We start from the raw sequence: 14,375 nt of genomic DNA on the forward strand, positions 1-14,375 counted from the left end.
GTATGTATTATCGATCCCCATTAGTACCTGGTTAAATTAAAAACGAAGTGATGCAAAACCCTATGAAACTTGTTCACAGCTCAATTCAGCTGGACTCTGGTGAAAAATAAAATAAACTATTCAATTGTCTGTTGGTCAATAATTCAGTATTTAATGGTCAGGCTAATAACTAAATATTTGGCGTTCCCCGAACGGACACGACGAGCGAATTCGACGTTACAAAGCCACGCCCACAGCGCGCTGTGATTGGACAAGGGGACTGTACTTCCGTATACACAAAGCACTGATGACGTTGCAGTCCGTCCACTAGTCTCTTCCTTCTCATATCAGTTGTCCGTCCTCTGTCCCATGACGGCGAATAACTCATCCTCCAACACATTTATTACGAACAAGATGAGTGAAGCTGTCGACACCACGACGCTGTGTCTCTTCGATGTGGACGGGACGCTGACTGCCGCCCGACAGGTAAGTAAGACCAACGATAGATCCCACGGTACTTCTACCGATAGTTCCTACGGTACTGCTACCGATAGTTCCCACGGTACTGCTACCGATAGATCCCACGGTACTTCTACCGATAGTTCCTACGGTACTGCTACCGATAGTTCCCACGGTACTGTTACCGATAGTTCCCACGGTACTGTTACCGATAGTTCCTACGGTACTGCTACCGATAGTTCCTACGGTACTGCTACCGATAGGTCCCACGGTGCTGCTACCGATAGGTCCCACGGTGCTGCTACCGATAGGTCCCACGGTGCTGCTACCGATAGTTCCCACGGTGCTGCTACCGATAGATCCCCTTCTACAGTCCACTAACCTAAGGAACAGACTGGTAAAATAACCCAACGTTAACGTTAGTTCACAACCTACCAGCATTTGTCCAATATAAACTCGTTTTCTTTACGAAACGTTTGGAATAAACTGTTTTTGTTGCAAAACGGGTAATGAATAGAAGAACCCTGTTCACTAAAGACAGGTAAAACGGACCGTTGTTAGTAAAGACTCCAGGCAATAGACAGAGAGAGTGCTATGGTTTAGCTATATGAGTCAGTCACCAGGTGAATGATATAGACTGTATCCGTGGTCGAGGCAGGACCGCGTCACCGGTCGAGGCAGGACCGCGTCACCGGTCGAGGCAGGACCGCGTCCGGGGTCGAGGCAGGATCGTGATCGAGGCAGGACCGCGTCCGTGGTTCGAGGCAGGACCGCCTCCGTGGTCGAGGCAGGTCCGCGTCCGGGGTCGAGGCAGGACCGCGTCCGGGGTCGAGGCAGGACCGCGTCCGGGGTCGAGGCAGGACCGCGTCCGGGGTCGAGGCAGGACCGCGTCCGGGGTCGAGGCAGGACCGTGGTCGAGGCAGGGCCGCGTCCGGGGTCGAGGCAGGACCGTGTGATTGACTGGTTGTTGTAGCAGTGTACTAGCGTGTATTGGTGTGTTTCAGAGGGTGACTCCCGGGATGGAGGACTTTCTGCAGCGTCTGCGGCGGCGTGTTCGAGTCGGCGTGGTGGGGGGGTCGGACTTCATCAAGATCAAAGAACAACTGGGAGATGATGGTGAGTGTCTGTGTGGGAGTTAAGGTGTGTCTGGGAGGTAGGGAGGGGGTTAAGGTGTGTCTGGGAGGGAGGGGGTTAAGGTGTGTCTGGGTGAGTTTGAGATAATATATTTAAAAGCAATATACCACAACCCAACCAGGGTCCTTATTGCTATTATAAACTGGTTACCAACATAAATAGAACAGTAAACAAGAATGTTTTGCATCCTACCTGTGGTGTATTGTAGAGATGTGGGACTCTAGTGGTATATTGTGGCGATGTAGTATTGTAGGACTCTAGTGGTGTATTTTAGCGATGTAGGACTCTGGTGGTATATTCTAGCGATGTTGGACTCTAGTGGTATATTGTAGGACTCTAGTGGTGTATTTTAGGGATGTAGGACTCTAGTGGAGTATTGTAGGGATGTAGGACTCTAGCGGTGTATTGTAGGACTCTAGTGGTGTATTGTAGGGATGTAGGACTCTAGGGGTGTATTGTAGGGATGTAGGACTCTAGTGGAGTATTGTAGGGATGTAGGACTCTAGTGGTGTATTGTAGGGATGTAGGACTCTAGTGGAATATTGTAGGGATGTAGGACTCTAGTGGTATGTTGTAGGACTCCTTGTGGTGTATTGCAGAGATGTAGGACTTATGTAGGACCTTATTGCTATTATAAACTGGTTACCAACATACATAGAACAGTAAACAAGAATGTTTTGCATCCTACCTGTGGTGTATTGTAGAGATGTGGGACTCTAGTGGTATATTGTGGCGATGTAGGACTCTGGTGGTATATTCTAGAGATGTAGGACTCTAGTGGTGTATTGTAGAGATGTAGGACTCTAGTGGTGTATTGTAGGGATGTAGGACTCTAGTGGTGTATTGTAGAGATGTAGGACTCTAGTGGTGTATTGTAGGGATGTAGGACTCTAGTGGAGTATTGTAGGGATGTAGGACTCTAGTGGTATATTGTAGGACTCTAGTGGTGTATTGTAGAGATGTAGGACTCTAGTGGACTATTGTAGAGATGTAGGACTCTCGTGGAATATTGTAGGGATGTAGGATTCTAGTGGAATATTGTAGGGATGTAGGATTCTAGTGGAATATTGTAGGAATGTAGGACTCTAGTGGTGTATTGTAGGGATGTAGGACTCAAGTGGTGTATTGTAGGGATGTAGGACTCTAGTGGTATATTGTAGGACTCTAGTGGTGTATTTTAGATGTAGGTCTCTAGTGGAATATTGTAGGGATGTAGGACTCTAGTGGTGTATTGTAGCGATGTAGGACTCTAGTGGTGTATTGTAGCGATGTAGGACTCTAGTGGTGTATTGTAGGGATGTAGGACTCTAGTGGTATATTGTAGGACTCTAGTGGTGTATTGTAGAGATGTAGGACTCTAATGGTATATTGTAGGACTATTGTAGATGGTGTATTGAGATGTAGAGATGTAGGACTCTAATGGTGTATTGTAGAGATGTAGGACTCTAGTGGTATATTGTAGGACTCTAGTGGTGTATTGTAGAGATGTAGGACTCTAATGGTATATTGTAGGACTCTAGTGGTGTATTGTAGAGATGTAGGACTCTAATGGTATATTGTAGAGATGTAGGACTCTAGTGGTATATTGTAGGACTCTAGTGGTGTATTGTAGAGATGTAGGACTCTAGTGGTGTATTGTAGAGATGTAGGACTCGAGTGGTGTATTGTAGGACTCTAGTGGTATATTGTAGAGATGTAGGACTCTAGTGGTGACTCTAGTGGTGTATTGTAGGACTCTAGTGGTGTATTGTAGAGATATAGGACTCTAGTGTTCCATTTGTACATGTGCATTTGCAAGACACAACAAAAAAGAAGCCAAGCATCACACAGTTCTGCTCCCTAAATTCCCTTCCCCCCCGTGTCTCACTCAATTGTGTTCCGACCTGTCCCTCTACATGCGCGCTGAGTATAGAAATAAAAGCCTATAATTACAGGAATAAATGCCTATAAATAAATGCCTATAAATACAGAAATAAAAGCCTATAATTACAAGAATAAATGCCTATAAATAAAAGCCTATAATTACAGAAATAAATGCCTATAAATAAATGCCTATAAATACAGAAATAAAAGCATATAATTGCAGAAATAAAAGACTATAATTACAGGAATAAATGCCTATAAAAACAGAAATAAAAGCCCATAATTACAGGAATAAATGCCTATAAAAACAGAAATAAAAGCCTATAAAAACAGAAATAAAAGCCCATAATTACAGGAATAAATGCCTATAAAAACAGAAATAAAAGCCCATAATTACAGGAATAAGGGACGGGGTTCTTCGGCATTTATTCCAACTGTGAAGCATGGGGGTGGCAGCGTCATGTTGTGGGGGTGCTTTGCTGTAGGAGGGACTGATGCACTTCACAAAATAGATGGCTTCATGTGGATGGAAAATTCTGTGTATATATTGAAGCAATATCTCAAGACATCAGTCAGGAAGTTAAAGCTTGGTCGCAAATGGGTCTTCCAAATGGACAATGACCCCAAGCATACTTCCAAAAGGGCATCAAAGTCAAGGTATTGGAGTGGCCATCACAAAGCCCTGACCTCAATCCTCTAGAAAGTTTGTGGTCAAAACTGAAAAAGCGTGTGCGAGCATGGTGGCCTACAAACCTGACTCAGTTACACCAGCTCTTTCAGGAGGAATGGGCCAAAATTCACTCAACTTATTGTGGAAGGCTACCTGAAACATTTGACCCAAGTTAAACAATTTAAAGGCAAACTGAGTTCAAATATATTTGGCTACGGTATATGTAAACTTCCGACATTAACTGTGTTATGCAATGTTGTGTGCTGTTGGCATATAGATACATAAGCACATGGTTTTTCCAGCCTTGTGTTCTGAAAATAGTATTTTTTTTTTTTTTGGAGTACTAGTATAACGAATAATGCTGTACTGCTGTCTGATATACTGTAAACACGGCTGGGATGCTGTTAAACTAGCCAGTTTACTCCACCAATCAGGCCTTTATGGCCAGACGGAAGCCACTCCTCAGTAAAAGGCACATGACAGCCCGCTTGGAGTTTAACAAAAGACACCTAAAGGACTCTGACCACGAGAAACAAGATTCTCAGGTCTGATGAATTCAAGATTGAACTCTTTGGCCTGAATGCCAAGCACCATGTCTGTAGGAAACCTGGCACCATCCCTACGGTGAAGCATGGTGGTGGCAGCATCATGGTGTGGGGATGTTTTTCAGTGGCAGGGACTGGGAGACTCGTCAGGATCAAGGGAAAGATGAACGGAGCAAAGTAGAGCGAGTTCCTTGATGAAAACCTGCTCCAGGGTGTTCAGGACCTCAGACTGGGGAGAAGGTTCACCTTCCAGCAGGACAACGACCCTAAGCACACAGCCAAGACGATGCAGGAGTGGCTTCGGGACAAGTCTCTGAATGTCCTTGAGTGGCCCAGCCAGAGCCCGGACTTGAACCCCATCGAACATCACAAGTTTAGTATGAGACTGTAACATAACAAGATGTGGAAAAAGTCAAGATGGCTGAATACTTTAATTTAGTATGAGACTGTAACATAACAAGATGGCTGAATACTTTAGTTTAGTATGAGACTGTAACACAACAAGATGGCTGAATACTTTAGTTTAGTATGAGACTGTAACATAACAAGATGGCTGAATACTTTAGTTTAGTATGAGACTAACACAACAAGATGGCTGAATACTTTAGTATGAGACTGTAACACAACAAGATGGCTGAATACTTTAGTTTAGTATGAGACTGTAACACAACAAGATGGCTGAATACTTTAGTTTAGTATGAGACTGTAACATAACAAGATGGCTGAATACTTTAGTATGAGACTTTAGTATGAGACTGTAACACAACAAGATGGCTGAATACTTTAGTTTAGTATGAGACTGTAACACAACAAGATGGCTGAATACTTTAGTTTAGTATGAGACTGTAACACAACAAGATGGCTGAATACTTTAGTATGAGACTGTAACATAACAAGATGGCTGAATACTTTAGTTTAGTATGAGACTGTAACACAACAAGATGGCTGAATACTTTAGTTTAGTATGAGACTGTAACATAACAAGATGGCTGAATTTAGTATGAGACTGTAACACAACAAGATGGCTGAATACTTTAGTTTAGTATGAGACTGTAACACAACAAGATGGCTGAATACTTTAGTTTAGTATGAGACTGTAACACAACAAGATGGCTGAATACTTTAGTTTAGTATGAGACTGTAACACAACAAGATGGCTGAATACTTTAGTATGAGACTGTAACATAACAAGATGGCTGAATACTTTAGTTTAGTATGAGACTGTAACACAACAAGATGGCTGAAAGATATGAGCTGAATACTTTAGTTTAGTATGAGACTGTAACATAACAAGATGGCTGAATACTTTAAGATGAGACTGTAACACAACAAGATGGCTGAATACTTTAGTTTAGTATGAGACTGTAACACAACAAGATGGCTGAATACTTTAGTTTAGTATGAGACTGTAACATAACAAGATGGCTGAATACTTTAGTTTAGTATGAGACTGTAACACAACAAGATGGCTGAATACTTTAGTTTAGTATGAGACTGTAACATAACAAGATGGCTGAATACTTTAGTTTAGTATGAGACTGTAACAAGATGGCTGAATACTTTAGTTTAGTATGAGACTGTAACATAACAAGATGGCTGAATACTTTAGTTTAGTATGAGACTGTAACATAACAAGATGGCTGAATACTTTAGTTTAGTATGAGACTGTAACATAACAAGATGGCTGAATACTTTAGTTTAGTATGAGACTGTAACATAACAAGATGGCTGAATACTTTAGTTTAGTATGAGACTGTAACACAACAAGATGGCTGAATACTTTAGTTTAGTATGAGACTGTAACATAACAAGATGGCTGAATAGTTTAGTATGAGACTGTAACATAACAAGATGGCTGAATACTTTAGTTTAGTATGAGACTGTAACATAACAAGATGGCAAGTATGAGACTGTAACACAACAAGATGGCTGAATACTTTAGTTTAGTATGAGACTGTAACATAACAAGATGGCTGAATACTTTAGTTTAGTATGAGACTGTAACATAACAAGATGGCTGAATACTTTAGTTTAGTATGAGACTGTAACATAACAAGATGGCTGAATACTTTAGTTTAGTATGAGACTGTAACATAACAAGATGGCTGAATACTTTAGTTTAGTATGAGACTGTAACACAACAAGATGGCTGAATACTTTAGTTTAGTATGAGACTGTAACACAACAAGATGGCTGAATACTTTAGTTTAGTATGAGACTGTAACACAACAAGATGGCTGAATACTTTAGTTTAGTATGAGACTGTAACACAACAAGATGGCTGAATACTTTAGTTTAGTATGAGACTGTAACATAACAAGATGGCTGAATACTTTAGTTTAGTATGAGACTGTAACATAACAAGATGGCTGAATACTTTAGTTTAGTATGAGACTGTAACACAACAAGATGGCTGAATAGTTTAGTATGAGACTGTAACATAACAAGATGGCTGAATACTTTAGTTTAGTATGAGACTGTAACATAACAAGATGGCTGAATACTTTAGTTTAGTATGAGACTGTAACACAACAAGATGGCTGAATACTTTAGTTTAGTATGAGACTGTAACACAACAAGATGGCTGAATACTTTAGTTTAGTATGAGACTGTAACACAACAAGATGGCTGAATACTTTAGTTTAGTATGAGACTGTAACATAACAAGATGGCTGAATACTTTAGTATGAGACTGTAACATAACAAGATGGCTGAATACTTTAGTTTAGTATGAGACTGTAACACAACAAGATGGCTGAATACTTTAGTTTAGTATGAGACTGTAACATAACAAGATGGCTGAATACTTTAGTTTAGTATGAGACTGTAACACAACAAGATGGCTGAATACTTTAGTTTAGTATGAGACTGTAACACAACAAGATGGCTGAATACTTTAGTATGAGACTGTAACACAACAAGATGGCTGAATACTTTAGTTTAGTATGAGACTGTAACATAACAAGATGGCTGAATAGTTTAGTATGAGACTGTAACACAACAAGATGGCTGAATACTTTAGTTTAGTATGAGACTGTAACATAACAAGATGGCTGAATACTTTAGTATGAGACTGTAACACAACAAGATGGCTGAATACTTTAGTATGAGACTAACACAACAAGATGGCTGAATACTTTAGTTTAGTATGAGACTGTAACATAACAAGATGGCTGAATACTTTAGTATGAGACTGTAACACAACAAGATGGCTGAATACTTTAGTTTAGTATGAGACTGTAACACAACAAGATGGCTGAATACTTTAGTTTAGTATGAGACTGTAACACAACAAGATGGCTGAATACTTTAGTTTAGTATGAGACTGTAACATAACAAGATGGCTGAATACTTTAGTTTAGTATGAGACTGTAACATAACAAGATGGCTGAATACTTTAGTATGAGACTGTAACATAACAAGATGGCTGAATACTTTAGTATGAGACTGTAACATAACAAGATGTCTGAATAGTTTAGTATGAGACTGTAACACAACAAGATGGCTGAATACTTTAGTTTAGTATGAGACTAACACAACAAGATGGCTGAATAGTTTAGTTTTGTATGAGACTGTAACATAACAAGATGTCTGAATAGTTTAGTATGAGACTGTAACACAACAAGATGGCTGAATAGTTTAGTTTAGTATGAGACTGTAACACAACAAGATGGCTGAATACTTTAGTATGAGACTAACACAACAAGATGGCTGAATAGTTTAGTTTAGTATGAGACTGTAACATAACAAGATGGCTGAATACTTTAGTATGAGACTGTAACATAACAAGATGTCTGAATAGTTTAGTATGAGACTGTAACATAACAAGATGGCTGAATAGTTTAGTTTAGTATGAGACTGTAACACAACAAGATGTCTGAATAGTTTAGTTTAGTATGAGACTGTAACATAACAAGATGGCTGAATACTTTAGTATGAGACTGTAACACAACAAGATGGCTGAATACTTTAGTATGAGACTGTAACATAACAAGATGGCTGAATACTTTAGTATGAGACTGTAACACAACAAGATGGCTGAATACTTTAGTTTAGTATGAGACTGTAACATAACAAGATGGCTGAATACTTTAGTATGAGACTGTAACACAACAAGATGGCTGAATACTTTAGTATGAGACTGTAACACAACAAGATGGCTGAATACTTTAGTATGAGACTGTAACACAACAAGATGGCTGAATACTTTAGTTTAGTATGAGACTGTAACACAACAAGATGGCTGAATACTTTAGTATGAGACTGTAACATAACAAGATGGCTGAATACTTTAGTATGAGACTGTAACACAACAAGATGGCTGAATAGTTTAGTTTAGTATGAGACTGTAACATAACAAGATGGCTGAATACTTTAGTATGAGACTGTAACATAACAAGATGGCTGAATACTTTAGTTTAGTATGAGACTGTAACATAACAAGATGGCTGAATACTTTAGTTTAGTATGAGACTGTAACATAACAAGATGGCTGAATACTTTAGTTTAGTATGAGACTGTAACACAACAAGATGGCTGAATACTTTAGTATGAGACTGTAACACAACAAGATGGCTGAATAGTTTAGTATGAGACTGTAACACAACAAGATGGCTGAATACTTTAGTTTAGTATGAGACTGTAACACAACAAGATGGCTGAATACTTTAGTATGAGACTGTAACACAACAAGATGGCTGAATAGTTTAGTATGAGACTGTAACATAACCAGATGTCTGAATACTTTAGTTTAGTATGAGACTGTAACACAACAAGATGGCTGAATACTTTAGTTTAGTATGAGACTGTAACACAACAAGATGGCTGAATACTTTAGTTTAGTATGAGACTGTAACACAACAAGATGGCTGAATACTTTAGTTTAGTATGAGACTGTAACACAACAAGATGGCTGAATACTTTAGTTTAGTATGAGACTGTAACATAACAAGATGGCTGAATAGTTTAGTTTAGTATGAGACTGTAACATAACAAGATGGCTGAATACTTTAGTTTAGTATGAGACTGTAACATAACAAGATGGCTGAATACTTTAGTTTAGTATGAGACTGTAACATAACAAGATGGCTGAATACTTTAGTTTAGTATGAGACTGTAACACAACAAGATGGCTGAATACTTTAGTTTAGTATGAGACTGTAACACAACAAGATGGCTGAATACTTTAGTTTAGTATGAGACTGTAACACAACAAGATGGCTGAATACTTTAGTTTAGTATGAGACTGTAACACAACAAGATGGCTGAATACTTTAGTTTAGTATGAGACTGTAACACAACAAGATGGCTGAATACTTTAGTTTAGTATGAGACTGTAACATAACAAGATGGCTGAATACTTTAGTTTAGTATGAGACTGTAACACAACAAGATGGCTGAATACTTTAGTTTAGTATGAGACTGTAACACAACAAGATGGCTGAATACTTTAGTATGAGACTGTAACACAACAAGATGGCTGAATACTTTAGTATGAGACTGTAACACAACAAGATGGCTTTAGTATGAATGTAACATAACAAGATGTTGAATAGTTTAGTATGAGACTGTAACACAACAAGATGGCTGAATACTTTAGTTTAGTATGAGACTGTAACACAACAAGATGGCTGAATAGTTTAGTTTAGTATGAGACTGTAACATAACAAGATGTCTGAATAGTTTAGTATGAGACTGTAACATAACAAGATGGCTGAATACTTTAGTTTAGTATGAGACTGTAACACAACAAGATGGCTGAATACTTTAGTTTAGTATGAGACTGTAACACAACAAGATGGCTGAATACTTTAGTTTAGTATGAGACTGTAACACAACAAGATGGCTGAATAGTTTAGTATGAGACTGTAACATAACAAGATGGCTGAATACTTTAGTTTAGTATGAGACTGTAACATAACAAGATGTGGAAAAAGTCAAGATGCTGAAACATTCGGGAACGCATTCAGACGTCAGGACCCAAACTAACCAGTTTATCATAAATATAAATTAATATATAGAATATAACACAGAATATATACAGAATCACTGATCAACCAATAACTTCTCACTATGGAATCAAGATCAGCGAATCAAGTGTGTGTGTGTGTGTGTGTGTGTGTGTGTGTGTGTCGACCTTTACAGAGAAGAGCTGAGAAGGTCAGAGCAGCTAAATACAACCTGACAGATCAGTTGACTCTCTCTCACTCTCACACACACACACACACACTAAACCATCATTGATCTTTACTGCATTAACTGAGTCATTCACAACGGGTGAGTTTTAGTTAGTCAATAGTTTACTATATTAAATAGTTTACCACAAAACACACACACACACACACACACACACACACACACACTGTGTAGTAATGTGGGCATTTGTGTGTCGTAGTGGTCGAGAAGGTGGACTATCTGTTTGCTGAAAACGGATTGGTGGCCTATCAGAATGGACAGCTGGTAGCAGTACAGGTAAGACCCTGACCTCTAACCTTTGATGCTCCCATGTGGTTTATTGACCAAGATGGACACGTTGTAGTCACTGGTTGTTTCAGAGGATCCAGGGCTGTGATTGGTTGTTTCAGAGTATCCAGGCGTACATGGGGGAGGATCTTCTTCAAGACTTCATCAACTTCTGTCTCAACTACCTGGCCAAGATTACACTACCCAGGAAGAGGTACACACTGTCTCTCTCTCACTCACACCATCTCTGTCTGTGTCAACTACCTGGCCTAGATTACACTACACAGGAAGAGGTGCACACTCTCTCTCTCTCACACACACTCACCCCGTCTCTCTCCCTCTCACACACGCTCACCCAACCTCTGTCTGTGTCTCCTCAGGGGGACGTTTATAGAGTTCCGTAATGGAATGTTGAACGTGTCACCGGTCGGGCGGAGCTGTAGTCAGGAGGAGAGGATAGAGTTCTACCAGCTGGACCAAGTATGGAGGGATGATGTCTGTCTGTCAGTCTGTGTCGTTAGGTCACTTTGATTGACCGCTGTCTCTCAACAGAAAGAACGAATCAGAGAGAAGTTTGTTGCCGTTCTTCAAGAGGAGTTTAAAGGCAAAGGACTGACCTTCTCTATAGGTGAGTCTGACCTCTAAACCCTGACCTCGAACCCCAAGGACTTCTCTATAGGTGAGTCTGACCTCTAACCCCTGACCTCGAACCCTAAGGACTTCTCTATAGGTGAGTCTGACCTCGAACCCTAAGGACTTCTCTATAGGTGAGTCTGACCTCTAATCTCCTTCTCTCCCCCCACTCTTCCTCGCTCCAACTCTGTAGGTGGTCAGATCAGTTTTGATGTGTTCCCAGAGGGCTGGGACAAGCGTTACTGTCTGGGCCTGGTAGAGAAAGACTCCTATAAAACCATACACTTCTTTGGAGACAAAACTAAACCTGTAAGTAGCTTTATGATGACGACAACCGTGTTATAGCTTTATGATGACAACCGTGTTATAGCTTTATAATGACAACCGTGTTATAGCTTTATAATGACAACCGTGTTATAGCTTTATAATGACAACTGTGTTATAGCTTTATAATGACAACCGTGTTATAGCTTTATGACAACCGTGTTATAGCTTTATGACAACCGTGTTATAGCTTTATAATGACAACCGTGTTATAGCTTTATAATGACAACCGTGTTATAGCTTTATAATGACCTCCGTGTTATAGCTTTATAATGACCTCCGTGTTATAGCTTTATAATGACCTCCGTGTTATAGCTTTATAATGACCTCCGTGTTATAGCTTTATAATGACCTCCGTGTTATATAGCTTTATAATGACAACCGCGTTATAGCTTTATGATGACAACCGCGTTATAGCTTTATGATGACAACTGCGTTATAGCTTTATAATGACAACTGTGTTATAGCTTTATAATGACAACCGCGTTATAGCTTTATAATGACAACCGTGTTATAGCTTTATGACGACAACCGCGTTATAGCTTTATAATGACAACCGCGTTATAGCTTTATGATGACGACAACCGCGTTATAGCTTTATGATGACGACAACCGCGTTATAGCTTTATAATGACAACCGCGTTATAGCTTTATAATGACAACCGAGTTATAGCTTTATAATGACAACCGCGTTATAGCTTTATAATGACAACCGCGTTATAGCTTTATAATGACAACCGCGTTATAGCTTTATAATGACAACCGCGTTATAGCTTTATAATGACAACCGTGTTATAGCTTTATAATGACAACCGCGTTATAGCTTTATGACGACAACCGCGTTATAGCTTTATGACGACGACCGCGTTATAGCTTTATGACGACGACCGCGTTATAGCTTTATGACGACGACGACCGCGTTATAGCTTTATGACGACGACGACCGCGTTATAGCTTTATGACGACGACAACCGCGTTATAGCTTTATGACGACGACAACCGCGTTATAGCTTTATGACGACGACGACCGCGTTATAGCTTTATGACGACGACGACCGCGTTATTTTTTTATGACGACGACCGCGTTATAGCTTTATGATGACGACGACCGCGTTATAGCTTTATGACGACGACGACCGCGTTATAGCTTTATGACGACGACGATCGCGTTATAGCTTTATGACGACGACGACCGCGTTATAGCTTTATGACGACGACCGCGTTATAGCTTTATGACGACGACGACCGCGTTATAGCTTTATGATGACAACCGCGTTATAGCTTTATGACGACGACAACCGCGTTATAGCTTTATGACGACGACAACCGTGTTATAGCTTTATGACGACGACAACCGTGTTATAGCTTTATGACGACGACAACCGTGTTATAGCTTTATGACGACAACCGTGTTATAGCTTTATGATGACAACCGTGTTATAGCTTTATGACGACAACCGTGTTATAGCTTTATGATGACAACCGTGTTATAGCTTTATGATGACAACCGTGTTATAGCTTTATGACGACGACCGCGTTATAGCTTTATGATGACAACCGTGTTATAGCTTTATGACGACAACGACGACAACCGCGTTATAGCTTTATGGAGGAAACTACAGTATATGATATATTAATGTTGACACTGCTTTAGGGGGGAAACGACTATGAGATCTATGCAGATCCCAGAACCATCGGACATGAAGTCACCTGCCCTGAAGATACACAACGTATCTGTCAAGACCTGTTCTTCAACTGACACACAGCAGTAATCAGATGTCTGAAGTGCCAAAGAGACGTCCTGCCCGACCATGTGATCGTTAGGGCTTTATGGAATTCACCTGGGAGTTCCCTGATGCATACAACACCGCTTTGGTGACACCCCTGGGAACGATGGAAAATGAAGCTTCTTCCAACCGTGTCTTTCTGCACATGAACTTTATCCACTTCCTGGAACCATGAAAAACTGCTATTGGTTAAACTATATTGACATTGTTTGGGGTTTTAGGCTGGGTTTCTGTGTATCATTTTGTGGCATCGGCTGTTGTAAAAAGGTCTTTATAAATAAATCTGATTGAAAACCCCTCCTAAAGTTAATATTTAGACTGGTATTATCATGTTTAGTTTACAGTTATTGCCCTGGTTGAAACATGTTTTGATACAGCGTTCTCTAGTGAACATGACCCTGGTTGATACAGTGCTCTCTAATGAACAGGACCAATCATTGTGGATGTGTTCCATGGCTTCTGGTTGGGATATGTACGTACGGTCACTGGGGACGACGTCATTAATGAAACCGGTTACTG

The 14,375-nt window shown here is 40.0% G+C and overlaps 1 protein-coding gene across 1 annotated transcript; it reads left to right on the forward strand.

The window, feature by feature from the left end:
- The first annotated feature begins 277 nt into the window (after positions 1-277).
- LOC124021176 (phosphomannomutase 2-like) lies at positions 278-14,166 on the forward strand. Its single transcript, XM_046336525.1, has 8 exons — positions 278-465; positions 1,443-1,554; positions 11,045-11,121; positions 11,235-11,326; positions 11,493-11,592; positions 11,665-11,740; positions 11,939-12,054; positions 13,724-14,166. Exons 1-8 carry the CDS (start codon positions 349-351, stop codon positions 13,826-13,828), a joined length of 795 nt encoding a protein of 264 aa, XP_046192481.1. The 5' UTR covers positions 278-348; the 3' UTR covers positions 13,829-14,166.
- The last annotated feature ends 209 nt before the right edge of the window (positions 14,167-14,375 follow it).

Source organism: Oncorhynchus gorbuscha, unplaced genomic scaffold (assembly GCF_021184085.1).
Source record: "Oncorhynchus gorbuscha isolate QuinsamMale2020 ecotype Even-year unplaced genomic scaffold, OgorEven_v1.0 Un_scaffold_1076, whole genome shotgun sequence".
NCBI classification, from domain to species: domain Eukaryota; kingdom Metazoa; phylum Chordata; class Actinopteri; order Salmoniformes; family Salmonidae; genus Oncorhynchus; species Oncorhynchus gorbuscha.